Genomic DNA, 26213 nt, shown 5'->3' with positions numbered 1-26213 from the left:
CTCAATATATTGATCAATATTTTGCTAAATGTCTCATTTTGAATGCAGTAAGATATGTGCATATGCACCTCATGTTATGCGTTCTGACCACTGGCAGTGCTGGCTCTTCTCTCTTTTTATTGTAGATATATTCAGTGTTTGGTCAGGATCTCACATCGGTATTTGTCAGCTAAAACCAGGAGAGGAACAATCAGAGAAAAGGATAATAGAAACACATCACCACTTCTGTATTTATCACCCACTCCTGGTTTTGGCTTACAGGTACTGAGGGAAAATACTGACCAAACACTGAGTTTGAACATGGCCTGACCAGCAAGAACCTGCTGATAGATTCCCCTTAGCTGTTGCCATAGACTCCTACTTAGCTGCTGCTTCGGTTTCTAACAGTTTACTATTGATGAAGCAGTATTGTCATACAACCACAAAGCATGTAGGACATCATTTATCAGAACTGTCTGACCATACAGCTGTCTAGTTTTCCCAATGGGTGTTCTGCAGTAGAACGTCCTATCACTGATTTCGTGCACTAACTTTGTACTGTCATTGCTAGTTAATTATAAGTCACGGATTGTATTGTGTAACTTCCATTGCCATTACCGACAGTGTATGTAAAGATCAGACCTGCAGAAATATAAAACTCTTTACTTTTTTATGAATTGAACTTCGTACTCTTGTGTTGTAGAAATCTCTTTTCTTGGAAATGTTAAAGGAATGAATAAGATCTGTGGGTTAAAGAAAAATACATTGCTAATTATTCACCATCTTCACTGTAACTTTGGTCCCAGGCATTTGATTTCTGTTTTATAAGAAATTGGTACCATTTATCTAACCTTTTGTTTTGCCATGTTTTTGTTTTCCTTGTCCTCTATATCTTGCCTAGGAGATACAGGTTTCTTTGAAACCTAGATGGTGTTGAGTTATAATTGATTTCTGGTGCACTTTCTCTTTTTTTTTTCTCCGTAGGCCTTTTGGGGTATACCTTGGGGGTATCATCAGAGTTTAAAAATCAGTGCAGGATACCGAATCTCCCCTTATTGTGCAATATTTATTATATATATATTGTAACTTTATTCGATATTCATCTGGATTTTGAGGTGACGTTTACCACCTTTGTTCCCAGTCATCACCCAGTGTAAACCTGCACTGTATTCTTATGAGAAAACATTTCTCATTCACTGCATCTTATATGCAGTCAGTAATCCCTTCTCTGGAGTAAACAGGGTTTGTGCTACCGTCAAGAATGCAATCAAGGGGATTGTATTTCTATAAATGCCCTCACGATCAGGGTAAGACCAGATTCACACATCTGTTTTTGGTGGTCTTTGTACGGACTACAATGCATAGACTGCCTGATGATCTCCTGATCTGAGCTCGACAGCTTTATATATGCTTATAATGTCATTAAAGGCTGGTTTCCCACACCACTGTTTCATGGGCCATACGTGGACCACCTGTGGGTGTCCTGACCCAAACTCTATAGTCTTGGGTTGAGGAGTTCTGAACCATTTATACTATACTAATAACTGCTATACTGTTGAGCTCTCATTGCAGTACATTTTCTGCACAAGATAAACACCAACAGAACCTTTGCCCCAGTTAGGCTATGTTCATATTACTTTTTGTTTTCTAAATGGAAGCCACTTGCAGGGAACACTGGTGTTTTTTGAGCCAAAAGCATTTTTGTTAACATTTTTTAACAGATCCTGAAGTGTTTAGATAACGTTTTTGTAGGGCCTTAACTTTCCACATTTTCTGTTAGTTTTTGGGATGATTTTTTTTTTTTTTAAATCCATTAAGCAATTAATAAAATGTTAAAAGTTTGAGGCAAAAACATTTACAAAATGTTTTTGTAGATGCCTGGCATTTTCTGGGTGTTTTTAAGCCTTTACATTGCCCTCTATTTTCTGATATGGAGGGGCTTTATAGTGGAAAATACCTGAAGTTTTCCAATCATGACTGCCTGTTTTTTTTAAATTTTTTTTGAAACCTGAAGTAGTTAAACATTCAAAATCCTGGACACATGAACAGTAATGTTGTTTTTCAGTGGAAATGAATAGGAAGTTTATGAAGAGTATTTAGGTGGTCTTTGGAGTGAACCTGCTCAAAAGGTACCTGAAAATAAAATGCAGTATGAGTATATACAGGGTGGTCCAAAAGTAGGTGGACAGGAATCTGTGAAACTGACTCAGTTGCCCTTAGCAACCAATCAGATTCCACTTTTCATTCTTCACTGACTCTTTGGAAAATGAAAGGTGGAATCTGAGGGCTTAGGGCAACTGAGTCAGTTTCACAGATCCATATGTTATTATTTTCTGTCCACCTACCTTTGGACCACCTTGTGTGTGTGTGTATATATATATATATATAATGTGTGTATATACTTAAAGAAGCACTCACACTAACCATTTTATTGTTTAAAGGGAACCTGTCACCAGCAAAAAAAAAATGCTATTAACCTGCAGATAAGGGGGTAAGCCTGCAGGTTAATAGCGTTAGTAACCTGCCCGGCACCTGCACTTATGTGCACACACTGCGGATTGGTCTGCGGGTTCTTATCTGCGGAACCGCAGGTAAAATGACCTGTGGTTTTACCTGTGGTTTTGCCCTGCGGTTTGCCACCTGGACAATGGAATAGGTGGCAAACTGCAGCAGAATCCGCAGAAACAATTGACATGTCAATTCTTTCTGTGGATTCAAAACCGCAGCTTTTCCGCAGTTAAAAATCTGCAGCATGTGCCCAGCAGAATGTAAATACCATAGGATAACATGCTACTTTATTTCACATACACAACAGCCGTTTCGCGCTCAATACGCTTCAGCAGGACCTGTTGAAGCGTATTGAGCGCGAAACGGCTGTTGTCCGTCTTCCAGCACATTGCTCCCGTGCCTTTTCAGATGCCTTGTGTATGTGAAATAAAGTGATTTGATTCACATGAACGGTTAGTGCCATCCTATTTTTTTCTTTCTCTTCACAATGAAATGTTCTGTTTTTTTCAACATGGGATTGAGCACCTGTTCAAAGTGGGATTAAGGTGTTTTTTTTATTAATGTGAAAAATATATGTGCAGACATCTAGGGTATTTTTCCACACAACGGTGCCAGATATCTATTTTCTCAATTTGTGGACATAACATGCTACTGTACACTGTCTGCAGAACTGCTGCAGTTCTGCTGCGGTCAAAACCGCAGCGGAACCGCAGAAAAAGCCTCAGCGTGTGCACATAGCCTTATACTTCAGATTTTGTATTAGTCTATGCCTGATGAAGAGACCTGAGTAGTCTGGAAAGCTTGCAATTTGTTACCATCTTTTCAGTTAGCCATTAAAAGGTATCAACCACAGAGGACTCTCAATTCTGACTATTTTTCCATGTAATTACAAAGCTTACAGCAAAATATATTTGAAACTAGATATTATAATATCGTATATAATATAAATTGATCTTTCACGGAATGTAGCCTTGTCCCCACAAAAGTAGTAAATCCATTTTATTTCTCTTTTTAAAATACTGATAATGCTTTCTTGGTTGTAAGTGAAAAGCAAGAGGTCACAATTAATGTACTCCAGTTCATGGTCTATGTGTTGAGAGCCTCATACAATAATGGGTGAGTGATGATTTAATTACATGATTGCGATCTAAATGTCCTGAAAAGATCAGCATGACCCCCATCTCGATGTGCACCTTGCTAAGCAGGCATGGGTTTCCAACTGACGGCGTAGAGCCACATAATGAGAAGTAGGATGGATGCATCAGGCGCAATGGAGGGCTCCATTTTTCCTATTTTGCTTGCTTTCTGTCAATCTGTATTTATGTTGGAGGCTTTTCCTTGGCAAGAGCAGAGCGCGTTGGAGTTGACTTGCTTGGTAATTAAGTGAAAAAGCTGTTCCTGATGTATTGTTCATTCAGCTGTATTGACAAGCTTCATTATGGCATCATTGGATATCTTCCTATAGGAAAGAAATATTTAAGTGTTTTTGCCCTTATGAGTTTTTTTTTTTTTAGTAATATCTTTATTTAGGAAGGCTGCATAATATGCCTGCTGACGCAGTGCCAAATAGGCAGCTATGTAACTGACCAGTTTCCGTACTGTCAGTATTGTTCAGTTGTGCCCACTATATAAATTTTAATATAAGTAAACCTAGAAAGAGACCCTGTCCTGGGGCATGCTCTTTTATAATATCATGGATTTTGATGTTTTTGATTGAATTGATGATATAAATAGACCTTTTGTGTATTGTTATTGCTGAATCTTTTTTTTTTATAGTCGCACTGCCTAATATTCTGTAGGCCCCCCTGTGCTTCTAAGGCTATGTGCACACGCTGCGGATTCACCTGCGGGTTTTTCCACGCGGATCGGCAGGTAAACCGCAGATAGTGACGTGCGGTTTTCCTGCGGATTTGCCTGCGGCTTTCCCCTGCGGTTTGACACCTGGACAATGGAACAGGTGCCAAACCGCTGCGGAATCCGCAGAAAGAATTGACATGCTGCGGATTGTAAACCGCAGCAAAACCGTGCGTAAAAAACCACAGCGTGAGCACAGCGGTTTTGAAACCCTATAGGATAACATGGTACTGTACCATGTCTGCAGAACTGCTGCGGATCCGCATGGCCAAAAATGCTGCAAAACCGCAGCAGAATCCGCAGCGTGTGCACATACCCTTAAACTGCTGAACCATTGAGGCATGTGCGCTACAAGACTTCTGACGATGTCCTGTGGTATCTAGCACCAAGAGGTTAGCAGCAGATCTCTTATGACATGTTTGTTGTGAATACCTTCACGGGTTGCATCTGTAGTATTTTTTTTTTAAGCCTATCCCACAGATAATTGTATTGATATCTGGGGAATATGGAGGCAAAAACAGTGACTTGAATAATGTGAACTCTTAACATGTTCCATAAAACATTTTTTAAAATGGTTTGCAGTATGGCAGGGTGCATTTTGCTGCTGAAAAAGTTCGCTGCCATTAGGAAATGCCGCTTTACTGTTTGCAGCAAATCATTGCCCTAAACAAGGGGTGCACAACACCAGTCCTCAAGAGCCAACAACAGATCATGTTTTCAGGATTTACTTAGTGTTTCCCAAGTGATGATTCCATTACCTCTACAATACTAATAAAATCCAGAAAACATGACCTTTCGGAGGCTTTTGCGGACTGGATTTGGGAACACTGCCCTAAACATTACACTTTTTTTTTCTTCTTTACTTGCCTCCTGGTGCCATCCCGTCACCAGGTAGGCGATGTACCTGCAACCAATTGGTCCATATGATGTGATTCATCAGACCAAGCCGCCATTTTCCATTGCTCCATGGTCTAGTTCTGATGCTGAAATGCCCATTGTAGGTGAATAGGAGCGTTTGAACACCTTTCTGTCATAGCCAGCAACTTGCGGGAGACGGGCTAGTCTTCACTTTGCACTTACATCGTTCAGCCTTTTGTCTGGGACTCTCTTGCTGGTTCACTGCTTCCGTGTTTTTGGATCACTTGTGTATATGAGGCCCTAAATTTCGGGGATGCTCTAACCCAGTCATCTAACCATCACAATTCTATTCTCACCAGTGTTTTTCCTGCTTCCGAATTGTGAGCGGAGTGTTCGCTTGCTGCCTAAGCTATCCCACCCTTTTACAGATGCTATTGTAACATGGTAACATTATTTCATCTAGCTGATTATAATGTTATGGTTATTCACGTATTGTCTTTTGTGCTCTGACCTAGCTTAAGTTTAGCATTCATTATTTTGGGGGTAACTAAAAATGTAATAAGCTTATTTTTAGTGAGTCTTTAATGGGAGTGTCAGCTGTTGTTTTAGGACGAGTCCGTTACTGCTGGCATATGAAGCCTGGTTGCATGTTGGTCCCTCTATAAATGTCCAATGTAGCTTTTTATAGCCGGCACGGTTAGCGCTATGTATATGCCTCCCATGTGCCACCTAGCTCTAGTGAAAAGGTCCGTTGTCGGTTAGCTGTGTTGTGTAGGGCTGCCTTTATCTCCAGCATTGTGATTGTACCTGGAACCAATAGATCCTGTGTAGAGAGTGCAGGTTTCTTTTTGCTGTGCTGCGAAAGCAATATTTATTGCCACTGCTCGGAGAGGATTGCCTTCCAAATCACTCTGTATTTGAGAAAGGGATTTCATAGCAGCAGATGTTCTATTAAAGAGCTGATGGGAGCTCAGCCGCGGCTTCATTCCATAGCAGTGACTGGTTGCTTTACTGATTGTTTTTTTTTTCTTTTCTTTTTTTTTTTCCTTTCCCCCATTTGCTTAACGAAGTGAACAGTTCTGATGAAATGTCATCTTGTTTGGCACAGAAGCAGACACTTCTTGCCGTCTTGGCCTGCCTCTGGCGCTGACACGCTATCTTATTGTTACAGGATACCCAAAGCCTTGGAATGTTAGAACTCTAACTGGCGGCAGATTAGGAGACGGCCATCAGCATGGAGACTGCCGGCTCAGAAGTGGAACCTGAGAAAACTTCGGTGAGTTAATTTGAAGTCTGAATTACAACTGGTTATTGATCAAGCAAATGATATGATCAATATCCGAAAAAAAATTTATGCAGGCAAGGAAAACAAAGTGCCCCAGGCTTGGCATGCTCTTGTGCTGTAATTTGGGACTTTATGCCTAATATGTGAAATACCGTATTCACGCGATTCTCCATTAATGCATCTGACTATTGATTTTAGCAGTGTAACTTGTGTATGAGTGATCAGGTCGTATGTTAAGACTGCTAAATGTAGATAGTTTTGATGATATATATTTTTTTTAATCTTGAGAATAATAACAAATATTTGTATTCCTTTTTATTGGTTCTAGTGTTTGTATCATAGTGAGAGCAGGTAGTCCCATTTTATTACTGAAGGGAAACCCCGGCTTGTTTCTACTTCTAGAAAAAAGCCTAATGACAAATTGTGCGTTAAAAAAAATTGTGTCATGTTTAGTAACGCATTCTATATCCTTGTCCAGCGCTAGAATTTTGCTCTCAACTTCTCCTTTGAGCAGATTGAAATCAGTTTGTTATTAGCATAACCCTGTGCTGCGCAGTTGCTGTTTTCGGGGGAACCCATCATTACGGCTCAAGGAATCCATGGCTTCAGAGAACCCAGACTGTGATCAACAAAGAACTGCTGTGAGACTACAACTCTCCACATTCTCTCTGGCTGTGGCTGTCAGGGAGCACTGGGTTTTGTAGTTTGATAACAGCTGGAGTGGTGAAGGTTTCTACCCTCATCTTAGACCTTTCAAAAACATATAGTGCAAATTTACTAATGAAAATGGCACAAATACTGTGGTGTAACGCAAGCCATAACAGAGCTGCTGTAACCTGTAGCAAATGAGCAAGATTCGCGGCATCTTCTAACTGCCTTGTGCATGTTCACGTCCCATTAATAAATCTGCGCTATAGATCTTTGCTCTGATTCATCTGCTGTACTATATTAACCCTTTAGTGGCAGAGCCATTTTGCAGCTTAATGACACACCAATTTTTACAATTCTGTCAGTTTATGAGGTTATTGCTGTGGAACGCTTCAACATATCCCACTGATTCTGAGATTGTTTTTTCGTGACATACTGTACTTCATGATAGTGGTCAAATTTCTTCGATATGACTTGCGTTTATTTATGAAAGAAAAAACGGAAATTTGGCAAAAATGTTGAAAATTTTGCAATTTTCAAACTTTTAATTTTTGTACCCTTAAATCAGAGAGATACCGTACAGACCAAAAGTTTGGACACACCTTCTCATTCAAAGAGTTTTCTTGATTTTCATGACTATGAAAATTATAGATTCACTCTGAAGGCATCAAAACTATGAATTAACACATGTGGAATCATATAATTAACAAAAAGTGTGAAACAACTGAAAATATGTCTTATATTCTAGGTTCTTCAAAGTAGCCACCTTTTGCTTTGATTACTGCTTTGCACACTCTTGGCATTCTCTTGATGAGCTTCAAGAGGTAGTCACTGGAAATGGTCTTCCAACAGTCTTGAAGGAGTTCAAAGAGATGCTTAGCACTTGTTGGCCCTTTTGCCTTCACTCTGCAGTCCGGCTCACCCCAAAACATCTCGATTGGGTTCAGGTCTGGTGACTGTGGAGGTCAGGTCATCTGGCGTAGCACCCCATCACTCTCCTTTTTGGTCAAACAGCCCTTACACAGCCTGGAGATGTGTTTGGGGTCATTGTCCTGTTGAAAAATAAGTGCTGGTCCAACTAAACGCAAACCGGATGGAATAGCATGCCGCTGCAAGAGGCTGTGGTAGCCATGCTGGTTCAGTATGCCTTCAATTTTGAATAAATCCCCAACAGTGTCACCAGCAAAGCACCCCCACACCATCACACCTCCTCCTCCATGCTTCACGGTGGGAACCAGGCATGTAGAGTCCATCCGTTCACCTTTTCTGCGTCGCACAAATACACGGTGGTTGTATCCAAAGATCTCAAATTTGGACTCATCAGACCAAAGCACAGATTTCCACTGGTCTAATGTCCATTCCTTGTGTTCTTTAGCCCAAACAAGTCTCTTCTGCTTGTTGCCTGTCCATAGCAGTGGTTTCCTAGCATCTATTTTACCATGAAGGCCTCCTGCACAAAGTCTCCTCTTAACAGTTGTTGTAGAGATGTGTCTGCTGCTAGAACTCTGTGTGGCATTGACCTGGTCTCTAATCTGAGCTGCTGTTAACCTGCGATTTCTGAGGCTGGTGACTCGAATGAACTTATCCTCCGCAGCAGAGGTGACTCTTGGTCTTCCTTTCCTGGGGCGGTCCTCATGTGAGCCAGTTTCTTTGTAGCGCTTGATGGTTTTTGCCACTGCACTTGGGGACACTTTCAAAGTTTTCCCAATTTTTCTGACTGACCTTCATTTCTTAAAGTAATGATTGCCACTTGTTCTTCTTTACTTAGCTGCTTTTTTCTTGCCATAATACAAATTCTAGCAGTCTATTCAGTCGGACTATCAGCTGTGTATCCACCAGACTCCTGCACAACACAACTGATGGTCCCAACCCCATTTATAAGGCAAGAAATTCCACTTATTAAACCTGACAGGGCACACCTGTGAAGTGAAAACTATTTCCGGTGACTACCTCTTGAAGCTCATCAAGAGAATGCCAAGAGTGTGCAAAGCAGTAATCAAAGCAAAAGGTGGCTACTTTGAAGAACCTAAAATATAAGACATACAGTATTTTCAGTTGTTTCACACTTTTTTGTTAATTATATAATTCCACATGTGTTAATTCAGAGTTTTGATGCCTTCAGAGTGAATCTACAATATTCATAGTCATGAAAATAAAGAAAACTCTTTGAATGAGAAGGTGTTAACAAACTTTTTATCTGTACTGTATGTCACACAAAATAATTAATAATAAACATTTCCCACATGTCTACTTTACATTAGCACAATTTTGGAAACATAGTTTTTTTTTGTTAGGACGTTATAAGTGTTAAATGTTGACCAGCGATTTATTTTTCCAACAAAATTTTTTTTTTAGGCAGCACCTCACAGTTGAAGTGAGTTTGGGGGTCAATATAACATAAACTACCTAAAAGTGACACCATTCTAAAAACTGCACCCCTCAAGGTGCTTAAAACCACATTCAGGAAGTTTATTAACCCTACAGGTGCTTCATGAGAACTAAAGCAATGTGTGAGGAAAAAAATGAACATTTTGCTTTTTTCACAAAATTTTTTCTTTGGAACCAATTTTTTTTTTTATTTTCACAAGGGTATCAGGAGAAAATGGACCACAAAATTTGTTGTGCAATTTCTCCTGAGTACGCCGATACCCCATATGTGGGGAATAGCCACTGTTTTGGTGCATGGCAGGGCTCAAAAGGGAGGGAGCACCGTTTTACTTTTTGAACGCAAAATTGTCTGGAATTAATAGCGGCACCATGTCACGTTTGGAGACCCCCGATGTACCTAAACAGTGGAACCCCCCAATTCTAACTCCAACCCTAACCCCAACCCTAACCATAATCCCAACCATAACCACAAGCCTAACCCTCGCCCAACCCTAATTTTAGCCCCAACCCTAAGGCTCTGTGCCCACATTAGCATTTTTAAACGCTCAGAAAACCGGACTCCTTCCCAGAAACCGCACGTTTTATTTCCGCTCGATTTTTGCGCAAAAAACGCACTTTTTTTATGCGTTTTTTTTCCGTGCGGTTTCTGGGAACATTGGAAATAGCTAAAAACGCGGAGCTAAGCAGAAAATGAGCATGCTGCGTTTTTAGCCGCTAAGCGTTTTCTGAGCGGAAAAAAACGCATGCATTGGCACCAAAAGCCAAAAGTGCCTTAAATTTAATGGGAAGCTTATTTTAAGCGTGTCTGAAGCGTCTGATCCGGCACAAACGCTTCAAAAACGCAACGTGGGCACACAGCCTAAATCTATCTTTAGCCCAACTTTAACCCTAACTTTAGCCCAACTCTCTTTAGCTCAACTCTGACCGTAGTGGAAAAATGGAAATAAACACATTTTTACGGTATTTATTTATTTTTAAAAGCTAACTATAAGGGGGTGATAAAGGGGGGTTTGAGTTACAATTTTTTTTATTTTGATCACTGTGATAGGGTCAATCACAGTGCTCAAAATGAACCAATAGGAAAAATTTCCTATTGTTGCCGGGTGCCAGCCGGCAGGTCTCATTTTCTCCCGGGAGATTTCACGGGGGGCTGCAGGGACAACGGAGGTACCGGGGAGATTGGAGGACCCTATTTCTCTCCTCTGATGTGCGATCACATCAGAGGAGAGAGATATTGAATGGAAAATTTGACTTTTCTTTGGGGGGGATCGCTGTTATACCGTTAATAACGGCGATCGCAACACTGGGGTCAGTAAAAACCGAAACAAATCATTGTCTCTAGGGTCTCAGCCGAGACCCTGGAGAAATTCTGACTCTGGGGGTGCTATGCCCTTATTCCTCAGCGCCGTTAAAGTTGGCGCTGTGGTATACAGTAAGTACCCTTAAGTGCCGCCGTTAAAAGGTGTATCGGCAGTCGTTAAGGGGTTAATATTTATATGTACATAAGAAGGGGTTACATCAAAATACAAATAGAAATTACAGTAAACAAAGTAACTGGTGCAGAGGGATCAGGACCGTGCCCTTGGGGCTTACATTCTGCAGGATGATGGGGAAGGAGACAGTAGGTTGGGGGTTGCAGTAGCTCCGATGGTGTTGAGGTGGCAGCGTGAACATTGAAGGTTGTAAGCTTTTTTGAAGAGTTGGATAAACTAAATGTTCTAGCATGGTAATTGTGACTCTTTGTGGGTGCCAGAAATCCTTATTTAATGTTTCCTACAATGGGTCATGTCTTGCAGAGTTCATGACTGAAACTGGGTCAGTAAGTTGGCACGAGTTAGTGACTGGCAAGCTAGAACATTAGTTTCTTTCGTTAGCGATCTGGACTATCGGTTTATAAATGAATAATGTTGGGATGTATTACACTTGGAATCCTTGTTATCAAATGATGCACGTGGGGTATAAATAGCCAGGGATATAGCAACCAGGTTGTGGGTCATCTGTATGCATTACCAGAACTTGTTCTGAACTGACGCATGTTAAACCACTAAGGTAAGCCTTAGTTACATCATTTAATTGTATTGCAAATGAAGTTCCCTTTTTCCCCACTTTCCAGTTAATTATGCTTTGTATATCATGGCTAAGAAATCAACAATTAATAAAAATGTTTGTAGCATTTGGCCTATGTTTCATGAAAGTGAGATAGGGCAAAGTTCTGTCTACCCTACAGCCACATTCTCGTATTTGGTCATTTTCAGTTTTTATTTACCGTAATCTGTAGTCACATGTTAGACCTATAATACTTGTATAGAACATAACAGGTCTAGTAAATTATTATGTGCAGTCTCTGCAAATGTCAGATTATGGGAAAGCTGTCAGTTAATGAACATTCATTATGGCAGCAATCCCTTTCACTTTATGGAAAGGCAAGAGATATACTTATTATAAATCGGTTGTGTAGGAATTTTTATTTCACATCTTAATCCATATTTTTATGTTTGCCTAAAACATTGTTCCTTGAATATCTAGCTTAAAATGAGCCTGTCATGTTGACAGTTTTATCTGTTCTACTATACATGCAGGGCGTTATAGATCAGATTGATAAATATCTTTGTGGGAAATGTTTCAGCTCAAGGGCAGTTTCACATGACATGGCGAGCGATATAAAAAAAATCATTCAGCGTTTCATCCAAAAAAGTGAGACTTTTTTTCTCAGTTGTCATCCATGTGCAGTCTGTGTACAATCTGTTTTTTTTCTTACAGCAACAGCTTTTAATTATTTACAAGGCCATTTACAGTTTTCTGTGTTCCAGAATTACAATGAATCCATAAAAATTGGCTGTTATACTGTGGCATCAGATTTTTTATTTTTGTTGCAGTCATAGGCTTGAATTTTTTCCATAGAGGAAATCACGCATGCTGCAATTTTATCACACAAATTCAATTAGTGAAAAAAAATGTTCATCTGCACTGCCTTTTTTTTAAATGGATAGCGCTAGGACTCAAAATACGGTTTTGTGAACAAACTCTTGCTTGTATTTTAATTATTGCAATTTCTCTGTCTATATGCATATGAGTCCTGTGGGACTCTGTAAGTGCATGCACAGTCATACAGGGAAGACTGTCAAAAATTGCTGTAAATAGTAGAACCTCCCAGTGGACTCAAATGTGCACAAACTCTTGGAATTTCAATGAATAAAATACAACTTATACTGATTTTTTTTCCAACAAACCTATATATCAATATATACAGAATTTAATTGAGCTAAGCCACGCATGTCTAACTGGAACTTGTCCAGAACTATGCATATTGCATACTTGGGCATCCTTCACACGTCCTGATATTTCCGGTACTGGTAAAACCAGAACCGGTGCTGTCCATGTGAACAATCTGAGTGTACAATACATGTGGCATCTGTGTGACAGGTACTGGAATTGAATGCAGAATAGAAATGACAGATTTCTATCTTTTAGCTGTGCAAAGATAGATGTTCACAAGATAGATAATTAGTGACGTGCATGTGTAGTTTACTGTACATGTTTGGCTAATAAGTACATAAATTAAAAAAATAGGCATGGGGTGCCACCTTATTTTTAATAACCATCTAAGGGAATGCAGACAGCTGTGAGCTGATCTTATCATGCTGGGAAGGGCCCCATAATCATGGAGCTTCTCAGCCTATTAATATCAGCTCATAGCTGTCTGCTTAGCCTTTACTGGTTATTGAAAATGGAAGGACCTTAAAAAAATGACTTGGGGTTTCCGCTATTTTTAATACACAGCAAAGGCTAAGCAGACAACTGGTAGGCTGATAATAATAGGCTGCGAAGATCCATTGATATTGGCCCCTTCCCAGTGTAATAAGACCAGCCCTCAGCCTCCCCAGAAATGACTCATCCGTTAGATATTCCAATTTTGGTGCTTAACCCTGGCTCTTTTCCATTGCCCTGGAGGGGTGGCAATCGAGGTAATGGGATTGTGTGGTTGATGTCAGCAGATGGCTCTAGCATCAAGTCCTGGGGTTAGTAATGGAGAGGTTTCTAATCTCTTAGTCAAGAGAAATAAACACACACAAGTCCTTTATTTGCAAAAATCACTCCCTGACAATTTCTCACACATATATTCCCCACTGGTTTGCTATAATTCAAATGGAGGTCCCAGTAAGGTTGCTGCAGTTCACAGCTGCCGGGTCTCACAAGAGCAGCGCTAGAGCCGGAATGATGAACAATGACGTCACCACTCATCATTCTGTCTTATGCTGTTCTCTGGACTGGCACGTTGTCTTATGCTGGAGACACTGATGTGTTAAGGTGGCCTTACGGTCACATGACTGCTCGGTGTCCATGCCGACAGCGGAGTATTCTGACACCGCTCCCTGCAAACGATGTGAGCATATATAAGTCTTAAGTCACATAGAATGACTGCAGACTTTTGTGATAAATCTGGACAGCCCCTTTAATGGTGAATTGATAAATCATGCAGTTAAATGCAAAACGCTCATATCACGTGGGTTCCTTTTATTACATGCTTTATTTTTGCCATCATGATACTTGATAATCTATGTATACATACAGTGTAGAAATTAAGTATTTGATACACTGCTGATTTTGCAAGTTTTTCTACCTACAAAGAATGGAGACGTCTGTAATTTTTTAAAAAAAAGTAAAAAAAAACAGAAAATCACATTGTATGATTTTTAAATAAATTGCATTTTATTGCATGAAATGAGTATTTGATCACCTACCAACCATCAAGAATTCTGTCTCTCACAGACCTGTTAGTTTTTCTTTAAGAAGCCCTCCTACTCTGCACTCATTACCTATTTTAATTGCACCTGTTTGAACTCATTACCTGTATAAAAGACACCTGTCCACACAATATTTTTGTTTTATTTTGAATGAGGCGAAAGGGGGGGTGATTTGAACATTTTATATTTTTTTTAATTTTTTTAATATGTTTAAAAACATTTTTGTTTTACTTTTTACTTGCTTCAATAGTCTCCATGGGAGACTTGAAGCTACAGCTGTCTGATTGCCTCTGATACATAGAGCAGGGCTGCAGCCCTGCACTATGCATCAGAAATGCTCACTTGCTATGAGCGCCGACCACTAGGTGGCGCTCATAGCGATACAGCAATGTCATCCACAGGGGTCTTCTCCTGACCCCGGGTTGTCATGCCAACCTGTCAGCAATCCTGTGACACAGGCGCCGATGGGAGCAGGAAGCAACGCGCTTCCTGCGTGTCCATGTTAAATGCTGCTGTCAGAGTTTGACAGCGGCATTTAACATGTTAACAGCCGCGGGTGAATCGCGATTTCACCCACGGCTGTTAGGGGAACATATGTAAGGAAAAACCTTCAGGCACTTATTTCATGCATGAACTGGTAATTTATTAGAAAGTTCCAATGTAGTAAATTTCATGTGTTTAGACATATACGCTTGGCTTACATGACAGCGAAATCAATCAACGTTTCGGCAAAAAAAGCCTTGTTCACAATATATCTAAACATAAAGAAAATAATATAACTAAGCACATGTTATACACAATATTAGCAATAAGTAAATGATATAAAAAAATAAAGATATTATTCCAGATATATCAGATATCATGATATTTGAAACAAGAATCCTCTATCCTCAAGGACCAACATCTAAAAAAATAAGAATTTCATGATTCATGTTAGAAAAATATGACCAGCTATCAAAATTCCACCTTTATAATCTTATATAATGTGAATAGTAATTTAAGATAAAGCTTGCAATATCCAATATGCTATATTTTGGTCTCTGTATTGGCAGGTATAGCAGCTAAATAGAGAAACAGAAAATTACCTTAGTGCCTAAAGATATCCTGTGATAGCAAAAAGTGAAAAAAGAAGTGAACAAAGAGCTGCCATATATACCTGTCAACCAGTTAATTGACCTGCAAAATATAAAGATATGTAAATTAATACAAATCACTAATCAAGAATAAAAAATAAATCATACCCATAGTTATAATACAAAGAGGGAGAGGAAAATAGCACAAAACCAACTCCTCTAACTTTATTGATAGAATATCTCATATTCTCTGTTGAGACCATAAGGTTCCATAGTATTGAGCGTATAAATCCAAAACGCCTCGCGTTGTTTTAATCTCAGTATTCTAATATTCTATAGGTACAGAGTCAATAACTTGGAGCCGTAACTGAGCTATATTTTGATTGGCTGCGATAAAATATGCAGGGATTGTTAACATCAGTCTTTTACATTGAATTGTGGATTTATGTTGGGATATGCGGTCTCGGATATACTGGGTGGTCTCACCCACATATCTGTGACCGCATAGACATTTAATAAAGTACACAACATATGATGAATCACATGTATGGAAACCATTAATAGAAAACCTTTTTACCGGTTCTCGGATGAAAAAAAGATTCCCCTTTAAAGGGAATCTGTCACCCATATTTCGTGATATCATGTAAAGATATCACCCTATTGCACATCCTATAAGGATTCTATTAGGGCTTTTAACTCCCCCGACCCCACACCTTTGAGGCATAAATACCTTTTTTTATCTTGTTGGGGATGTATGCAAATCTCCGCAATCTGGTCCGATGGGCGTGGCTTAATCGCCTTCTCCCCCTCCCTTCTCGGCTTGCTGCATGTAATTTTCATCTATGAATAGCACAGAAAAGGTTGGTTTCCACGCTTGCGCATTGTAAAGGCCACCGGCGCCTGCGCAGTATGCTTTGCCCAACTGTGGGCAAAGCATATAATCGCTACTGCGCATGCGCCGGTATTTTCCAGCGCGGGCTATGCCCCGTAAGTCTTGACATGCATGTGAATTTTCTTTTTCTCTATTTAGCTACTATACCTGCCAATACAGAGACCAAAATATAGCATATTGGATATTTCAAGCTTTATCTTAAATTACTATTCACATTATATAAGATTATAAGGGTGGAATTTTGATAGCTGGTCATATTTTTTCCAACATGAATCATGAAATTCTTATTTCCAGGACGTCCACCTGACAGCACCATGGAGGACATGGTGCTCCTCCTTACAGGGACAGGAAAGCACACGAGAGGTTAAAAGGTACCGTCCCACTCCCTTTTCCTCAGGGCTCAGGGGGATCGTGCGGCCAGTCCAATTATTCCCCCTGTCAAAGAAGCCCGGGGCCGAAACTCTCCGGTGGGGAGTCCCTCTGCCCCAAAGGACAGGAGCAGGACGACGCTCCTGGAGGGAGCCACTCCTCCCGATGGGAGGCTCTCGGCTCCAGTCAGCGGCCGCCGTGGCAGTCGGAAGCCGGTCCCCCACAGGCAGCTGGCGGTGCCGGCGCCACAGACAGAGTGCCCTCAGAGGCGCAGGTGGGGCCTAGTGGCCGGTGCGATTTCCGGGCTATCGCGAAAAGACTCGCGTCACTGCCGGTGACGTCACGCGCCGGATTTGAAACAGCGCGCGCTCCAGCAACTCAGCTGCCTGGCAGATTCAGCTGTAATGGACCCAGAGGCGCCGTCAGATGGAGGGGGAAGTGCGCCTGGCGCAGTCCGCCCTCCCCACAGCCATCCCCGCAGCCCAGGACAACTGACCCGACTGTCCCTATCATATCAATAGGAGAAGGGAACCCCAGCAGCCCCCCCGACAGTGACTAAGGACCCGGCCAAGGCCACATCTAAGTCGGTCAGATGCCCTGTATGCAGGGTAAAGCTGCCAGACACCCATATCAAAACCCTCTGTGGACCCTGCACATCAAGGGTCATAAGAGAAGAGCAGTCATCCCTCCTAGCAGAGATGCGATCCCTGATTCGGGAGGAAGTCCAGGTCTCCAGATCCAGCCTCGCACGGCAGCAGTCCCCCAGCCCGGGGCCAAGCCGCAAACGGCCGAGGTGGGAGGCAGAGCCAGTCTCTGAAGCAAGCTCTATCGAAGGGTCAGACTTCCGTGACTCGGATCCTGAGGAAAAGGGAGAGATCCCGGCTGACAGACGGGACCAGGACAGGAAATACCTGTTCAGACTAGAGGACACTGACGAGTTGGTCCAGGCGGTGAGGAACACTATGCAGATTGAAGAAGTTCCTAAGCCGCAATTCAGACAGGACCTGATGTTTGGGGGACTGGTGGCTCGGAGACCGACTGTGTTCCCTGTAAGTGAACACATTAAAACAATGGTCCTAGATGAGTGGAAGGAGGCAGTACGTCAACTCTTGTTGTCCCGTGACTTTAAGAGCCGACTACCTTTTGACCCTGAGGAAACACGATTGTGGGAGGAGATTCCTAAGATCGACGTTCCCGTAGCTAAGGTCGCCAAAAAAACCCGCCATTCCGTTCGAGGACTCATCAAGTCTCCGGGACCCGATGGACAGGAAGGTGGATGTTCTATTAAAGAGAACATAGGAGACAGCGGCAGCCCTCATTAGACCTAACATAGCAGCCACCTCGGTGGCCAGGTCCATACTCTTATGGATAGGCAGTTGGAAGAGCACCTAACTAACAAAACCCTGAGATCCTAGCATCCCTTCCTCTGATGATATCGGCCACGGTGTTCCTGTCAGATACGTCAGCCAAATCAGTAAGGTTCGCAGCCAGGAACAGCTCCCTGTCTAATGCGGCTCGGAGGGCGGTCTGGCTTAAATCCTGGTCGGGGGATAACGCTTCAAAGGCGAAGCTATGCTCCATTCCCTTTTCAGGCACAAGGGTGTTTGGACCAGCCCTAGACAGCATTTTAGAGCTTGTGTCCGACAAAAATAAGGGTTTCCCAGAGTAAAAACCTAAGCGTCCCCAGCCTTTTCGGAGAGTGCCCTTCTTTAGGAGACAGACCGACTTTAGGAGCCAGGGTAGGTCCAACAGGGGCTCCTATAGAAGCTCCCACAGCCAGGGTGGGAGAAGCAAGGGCTCCCTTTTTGCGTCAACCTCCAGATCTAGGAGGCAACGACGCCATGAGTATCGGGGGAAGACTTCGCCACTTTGCAGTAAAGTGGGCCTGGGTTACCCACAATCAGTGGGTCCTCAGAACCATTGCAGAAGGTTACAGCATAGAATGCTGCTCCCCTCCCCCGACAGATATATTGCCCCCACCGTAATCCCGGTGGACTCCGCCATGTGGACGGATCTACACGACATGCTCAGGTCAGAGGTTATAGTGCCAGTTCCTCGGTCAGAGAGGGGAAAGGGTCACTACTCCTCCCTGTTCTCCATTGCAAAACCATCCGGCGAGGCCCGATCTATTATAAACCTAAAACCTCTGAATGCCTGGGTCACGTACAAGAGGTTTTGGATAGAATCAATACGGTCGGCAATACATCTAATAGACAGGGATGCTGTCATGTGTACCCTCAACCTGAAGAGTGCGTACTGTCAGGTCCTGATCCATCCCTCATCCCAGAGACTGCTAAGATTCGCAGTAAGTCTACCGACCCAGACCTGCCACTTTCAGTTCTAATCCCTTACATTCGGGTTGGCTTCAGCCCCCCGAATATTCACAAAGCTGGTAGGGGAGGTAGTGGCCTACCTGAGAAATCAGGGTATCGTCATTGTACCATACTTAGACAACTTCCTTCTGGTGGCAGGATCCGAAGAAAAGCTCATTCGCGACAGAAGTCGAACAGTTACAATATTGGAGTTCCTCGGCTGGGTGATCAACGAGCGGAAGTCAGACCTGAGACCAGAAAGATTTTCCTGGGAGATCTCCTAGATTCAGGAAACAGGATATCCCTACTACCACGAAAGAAGCAAAGGACGTTTCAGAACAGAGCCAAGGACCTCCTCGAGCATCGCTCCTCCATAAGAGGGGCAATGGAGGTTTTGGGCCTAATGACGGCTTGCATGCCGTGCGTCAGATGGGCCCAGTTCCATTCGAGACCCTTACAGAAGTAAATCCTCGCAAGATGGGACAGGCATCAGGCTTCACTCGACAAGCTCATAACGCTGCCAGGACCAGTGAAAAGGTGGCTACGGTGGTGGACACAGCCCAGGAACCTGCAGGTGTGCGTGCTATGGACAACCTCTCCATACGTGGTAGTCACCACAGACGCCAGTACGTGGGGATGGGGAGCCCACGTAGGTGGTAAGATTTTCCAGGGAGAATGGCCAGTAGACATCAGAAGCAGATCCTCCAACTTCAGGGAACTCTATGCGGTCTGGGAAGCCCTGCGACGGAACCGGTCGGTTGTGAAGAACCGACATATTCGAATATTATCCGACAACATAACAGCAGTTTAATTCCTGAAGCACCAGGGGTGCCCCAGGCATCGACCACTCCAGGCACTAGCAGAACGAATATTCGCATGGGCAGAGGGAACTGTCCTCTCAATCATGGCAATCCACCTGGAGGGTTCCCAAAACGTGGTAGCTGACTACCTAAGCAGACAGCAGGTCTGCCGACAGAGTGGGAGCTGAACGAAGAGGTCTTCCATCAACTGTGTCAGCGTTGGGGGACCCCCAGAATAGATCTATTCGCAAATCGAAAATACTCAAAGGTCTCCAGATTCTACTCCCTGAACCCGGCGGACCACCCAGACGGCGTAGACGCCCTGAGTCACGCTTGGGAAGAACCCCTCTCGTACGCATTCCCACCAGTGGTGCTCATACCGACGGTACTCAGGAAGATCCTCGAGGACCGTGCGAAGGTGCTAATGATAGTTCCATACTGATAGTTCCTTACTAGGGGCCATGGCAGTGGAAAGCCCAGTCGAGCTACCCCTGAAGAAAGATGTCATCCACCAGGGCCCGATCCGTCACCCAGATCCAGCAAGACTCCACCTCTCGGCTTAGATTCTGAAAGGGACATCCAGAAGGCAAAAGGCTTATCAGATCAGGTCATATCTACCCTACTGGCCAGCAGGAAACCGGTTACAGCTGCAATCTACCGGAAAATATGGAAGAGATTCTGTCTGGACGGTGGCAGGTCCGACCTCGTGGCAGGTACCCCTGACCTCCCTAGTGTCCTAGATTTCCAACAGTTGGCGTATAATAAGGGGTTTAAACCCAGCACCTTAAAGGTCCAGATTTCGGCCTTGAGCTCCTTCTTTGATTATCCGCTAGCCTCTCCTTGGGTTATAAGATTCATAAGGGCCACGCAACATCTTTGCCCCAGGATTTGGCAGCTCACCCCACCTTGGGACCTTAACCTGGTCCTCAGATCCCTATGTAGGGACCCCTATGTCCCCAGTGAAAGGATGACTATCTCAACTCTCACTTGGAAAGCGGCCTTCCTTGTAGCCATTACCACGACCAAGAGAATAGGGGAACTCCAGGTTCTGTCCACCAAAGATCCATATCTCCAGATTAGAGAAGACCATATAATCCTGAGATTAGATCCGGCATTTATCCCAAAGGTAGCCTCTTACTAAAATATAAACCAGGAGGTAGTGTTACCATCCTTCTGCGACAATCCCCGTAATGGAAAGGAACAGCGTCTCCACTCATTAGATGTGAGACAGGCAGTTATAAACTACCTTGAGGCCACCAACAGTTGGCGTATTGGCTCAAATCTGTTCATCCTTTTTGGGGGTAAGAACAAGGGGAAAAAAGCCTCTAAGGCATCCATTGCAAGATGGATTACCTCAGTAATTTCAGACGCCTACCAATCCGAAGGCGCCAACCCGCCAGATATGTTAAAGGCCCACTCTACAAGGGCAGTATCGGCCTCTTGGGCCGAGCGAGCGGGCGCCTCGGTTGATCAGATCTGTAGAGCAGCAACCTGGGCCAGTCTTAATACATTTTGCAAGCACTACAAGCTTGATGTGCTATCAGGTCAACATACCGCATTTGGGAGAAAGGTTCTCCAAACGGTAATCCCACCCTGAGGAGGTGCTTTGGTACTCTCCATGGTGCTGTCAGGTAGACTTCCTGGAAAATAGGTATTAGATCTACCGGTAATGATGTTTCCAGGAGTCCATCCTGACAGCACGGGTAGTTCCCTCCCTGTTATGTTATATTATGTAATGTTATGTCATATGCTGTAATATGATAGTATCATTAAAGTGTTATTGCATTATCCACGCTGTGGTACTTGTTAAATCACTGAGGGAAAGGGGGTGGGATGGGACCTTTTAACCCCTCGTGTGCTTTCCTGTCCCTGTAAGGAGGAGGAGGACGTCCTCCATGGTGCTGTCAGGATGGACTCCTGGAAACCTCATTACCAGTAGGTCTAATACCTATTTTTTTAGATGTTGGTCCTTGAGAATAGAGGATTCTTGTTTCAAATATCATGATGTCTGATATATCTGGAATATCTTTATTTTTTGATTTTTGATATTATCATTTACTTATTGCTAATATTGTGTATAACATGTACTTAGTTATATTATTTTCTTTGTTTAGATAAATCGTGAATAAGACTTTTTTTTGCCAAAACGTTGACTGATTTTGCTGTCATGTAAGCCATTGGAACTTTCTAATAAATTACCAGTTTATGCATGAAATCAGTGCCTGAAGGTTTTTCCTTACATATTGGACTATTTTTTTCTGGAAGGCACTGTACATTGGTCAGCAATCTCCTTTACCACATTATTTTGTATATTTTTGTTAGGGGAACATGTCAGCTGATCAGATCAGCTGTCATTTCCGGGAAAAGGTGCTAGCTCATCGGCGGAGCCCACACCAAACGGGGAGGCGTCATTGGATGTTAAGGTGTTAACTGCACTCGCCATGTTTTAGACTAGAGGAAGGAGAAGAATGAGCACTTGCAAACAAACAGCGGCGCTTAGATACCCATTGTTTACCCTGGATACCAGCGTTCTCGCTGGTCCTGATCGCTGGTGGGTCTGCCTATGTGACAGCTCACCAGCTATCAGCTAACTATGTCCCAACGATCCCATCCACGTCGGATTGTTGGTGGGATCGCTGGGACATTGAAGCGTGTAACGGGACCCTTAAGACATTCTCTGACATATTGGGAGAGCTTACACTTAACAGTGTACAATACTAAACATGAGGATTGTGTTTTAAATGCCACATAATTCTATAACTACAGAAATCTGAGTATGATGCTCATTCTGTTTATTGAGCTGCCACAAATTTTGACTGGAGACTTTGCCCTTGCAATGTTTAGATTAAAATATGCAGCAGATCTGACATGTAACACAAGTTTAAGGGAATCTGTCATCAGGTAGAAAAGGTCCCCTTTACTGTAAGAATAGTGTATGGGCCCTTGCATTACGCTAGTTCATTATAATGCAGCCCTTTGTGTCTGACTAAATATGGTGTGCTGTTTTTTTTTTACTACCTCTTTATTTTTAAATGTGAGAAAGTAGGGTGCAATTGTGTTTTTGTTTTGTTTATAATATACATTTTATTTTATTATTTTTCATTCACATGTCTTGGTGATTCCTTTACAGGACAAAAACTGTACTGGTGAGATCTGTGGTGTAATTTGTATGTACATATATGATGTCGGTGTGACATCAGTGTGTCCGTTTGCTGTCTGTGTCTGTTTTTCACATCAATCAATGCTTGTCTCAATGAAATTTGTTAGGAAATGTGAATGTCCACATTTTAGGAGAATGCTATTTAGTTATGATCACTGTATGGCAAAAACTATGTGGAAATCCCTACATACAGTACTTTAACATGCTGCAGATGCAGTATGTTGCAGACATTTCTGTGACTGTCTCATCTGACTGGCTTGCAAAAATCCATATGTTTCCTTCCAAAATAACCTCTCTTAAATAAATGAAGCTGATTTCTGCTAGAAATCTTCCGCGTTTGAACACACATTTTTTTTCAGAAAGGATATATTTAGTTTACCTTTTTTTAGACAAACGGATGAATAACATCCAATACAAAGCACAGATCTCTATAGACCATTATTGATGAGCACGTGGGTGGTCATGCTGAACAGTTTAGTAGTAATAGTTTAGTCTATAAGTACAGCTCGGGCACTAAGCAGTAGACTATGCAAACTCGCAGAGCAGTTGCCAACTGCCGAAGCTTGTGCTGCACTAAAATCTCCTATTCCCTGTTGCATGAATCACAACAGAAATCCAATGGTCTTTGAAGTGTCAACGGCACTTAACTTTGGATCGGGAGCGTCAAGAAATTAATTTTCTTGGTCTTGCAGCCACAACATCATCATCAGCTGGAGTGTTGCATAGGCCACCACTACTTGATTCTAGAAAGTGTTGATCATGAATCATATTTTAATCTATCCATCTGAAGAATTAATCTGGGCTTGGCAGACGCCTGAAGAAGGATCTCTATTGTATTACATAGTGCCTAAAAGGTTTGTGCTAGTCCTATTGTTTTCAGTAAAGGGTAATATTAATATTAGAACATACAAAACCATTTTCACCATCTGAAAGCATCTAATTCTGAGTGGATCAAGCTCTTTCCTATTCTAGTGAAACTTGGCCCTTGTATAAAAAGTGGTCTACATATAAGGATCAATGAGACGTACAAGTGACCTGTATTTCTTCTACATTGAATACTCTTTGGATGAATTGTGACCCCTGATTGTACATCAGACCTTCACATTCAACATCATTTCCACAGAAAGAATCCAAACCTTCCCACACAAGAGGAAGCTGTGCAGTTGGCCCAACTTCTTAGGCTACTTTCACACATCAGGTTTTCGGCGTCAGGCGCGATCCGGCGTCGTGCCGGAACGCCGAATCCGGCAAATGTTTAGTAAAACCGGATGTGACGGATCCGGTTTTCTGCCGGATCCGTCTTTTTCTTGACAGACAAAACCGGATCCGTCTCATCCGGTTCATTTTTTCTTCTATCCGTTTTTCGACGGATTACGCCGGATCCGGTTTTTAAAATTGACCCTTGTGGCCTTCCGAACGGGATTGGCTACTGGAAAACTATATATAGAGTGTTCCTACAGCCCTTCTTTGACAGGTTGTCGAGGAGAAAGTGCAGGTTGGAGAGAAGAGCAAGTTACTGGCGAAGATGGATGTTGTCATTGGAAATATTTTGAAGAATTTGGCGGATTTTATAGCGGAGGCGAATCGTTTGAGGGTGATTGTTCTGGAGAAGGAGAGAGCGAGACAGCAGCGCATCAGGCATCGTAGACTACGTTTGTGGATCCACCCCATCACAGCCAAGAGAATGACGCGTGGGGTCTATTCTACACTCTGCATGGACCTTCGACGAAACCCGGATACATTTTTTGGATATGTTAGGATGAAAATGGAGAATTTTGATTACTTGGTGGAGCGCATTGCACACCTCATAAGAAAAGCGGACACCTATTGCCGCTTCTCTGTTTCACCCGCAGAGCGTCTGATGGTGACTTTAAGGTAAGCCACATTTATTGGATGTGATCGCATCAGAGCACACTTTCACTGCAATCTTGTTGGTGGTAGTTTGTATCTCCAAGTGTTATAGCTCAGTTTTGGTATGTAATGCTGTGATTTAAAACTAATTTATTGTTTTTTAATTCCCCACAGATTTCTTGCAACTGGAGAATCCCTTTCGTCACTGCATTTCCAGTACAGACTCGGGATTTCCACCATATCTGGAATTGTGAAGTACACATGCCGTGCACTGTGGGACTCCTTAGCTGAAGAGTTTTTACCAGAGCCCACAACAGAGAGGTGGATTGAAATTGCTGACAAGTTTCAACAGATATGTCAGTTTCCCAACTGCTTGGGCGCTGTGGACGGGAAACATATCCGCATTGTAAAGCCAGCTGGATCGGGATCGGAATATTTCAATTACAAGAAATATTTTTCAATTGTCCTCATGGCCATCGCTGACGCGGAATACAAATTTATTGCGGTTGATATTGGGGCCTATGGCCGCTCCAATGACTCTCAAGTTTTCAAACTGTCTGCCATGGGGCGTAAACTGTATGGAAACACCTTCCAGTTCCCACCCCCTAGACCGCTGCCGCAAACATCTGGTCCACCTATGCCATTTGTCTGTGTAGGGGATGAAGCCTTCCAGCTGTCAGAACACCTTTTGAAACCGTACTCTAGCAGAGGATTGACAAGACCAAAACGCATTTTTAATTACCGCCTCACAAGAGCAAGAAGAATGGTTGAATGTACCTTTGGTATTCTGACAGCCAAATGGCGGGTCCTATTGACTGCGATCAACCTCAAGACAGAAACTGTGGACGAGGTGATCAAAGCGTGCGTGGTACTCCACAATTTTGTTATCTGCAAGGAACCCATTTCCATTGAGGACACCTCTGAAGAAACCACCTTGCAAGATTACCATGACATTACCACTAGAAGTTCTGTGACGGTTTCAGTAATGAGGGACAATTTTGCACTATACTTTGTCACCTCAAGGCAGAGTACACTGGCAGGATGACAGAGTGTGAAAGATTTGTGCCCTAACCAAACTTGTGTACCTTCTGTACCAACAGTATATACCTTTGCCAACCAAAGTTGGCTATCTTGTCATGGTCTCTATTTTTAGCTTTAGGCCACAGGTGTGTACCTGGTTGTGTTTTATGCAAAGTATTTCACCTTTTAACAAAAGTTGTGTACATTGTTAGGAAATCACCAACAATAAACACAACTTTTTAGGTGAAATACTTTGCTTCAAACACAACCAGGAACACAACTGTGGCAAAAAGCTAAAATTTACCCACAGTTATATACCTAGTTTTGAATACCATTTCACCTTTTAAATACCCTGTATTTAACCTTTTTCGCCGCAGAAAGAAATGACAGACAACCAGTGTAAAATAATTTAACTTTTATTGAAAAATGTTTTTTTTAGTAAACTTTTTTAAAATTTTAATAAACTTGTTT

The 26213-nt window shown here is 42.5% G+C and overlaps 1 protein-coding gene across 4 annotated transcripts in view; it reads left to right on the top strand.

Annotated features, from left to right (window-relative positions):
• Positions 1 to 26213, top strand: part of OSBPL8 (oxysterol binding protein like 8) — a 423538-nt gene that overhangs the window by 126557 nt on the left and 270768 nt on the right. For all 4 annotated transcript variants that reach the window (XM_073560013.1, XM_073560011.1, XM_073560012.1 and 1 more), the window contains one exon: positions 6371 to 6475. In XM_073560013.1, the coding sequence (XP_073416114.1) occupies positions 6434 to 6475 (42 nt within the window). In that variant the 5' untranslated portion in view covers positions 6371 to 6433. The remainder of the gene's footprint in view (positions 1 to 6370; positions 6476 to 26213) is intronic.

The sequence above is a fragment of the Dendrobates tinctorius genome, unplaced genomic scaffold (genome assembly GCF_039654945.1).
Source record: "Dendrobates tinctorius isolate UK_male_01 unplaced genomic scaffold, ASM3965494v1 ptg000290l, whole genome shotgun sequence".
NCBI lineage: Eukaryota > Metazoa > Chordata > Amphibia > Anura > Dendrobatidae > Dendrobates > Dendrobates tinctorius.
The sequence above is the reverse complement of the archived record's forward strand: the minus strand, read 5'-3'. Positions and strand labels throughout refer to the sequence as shown.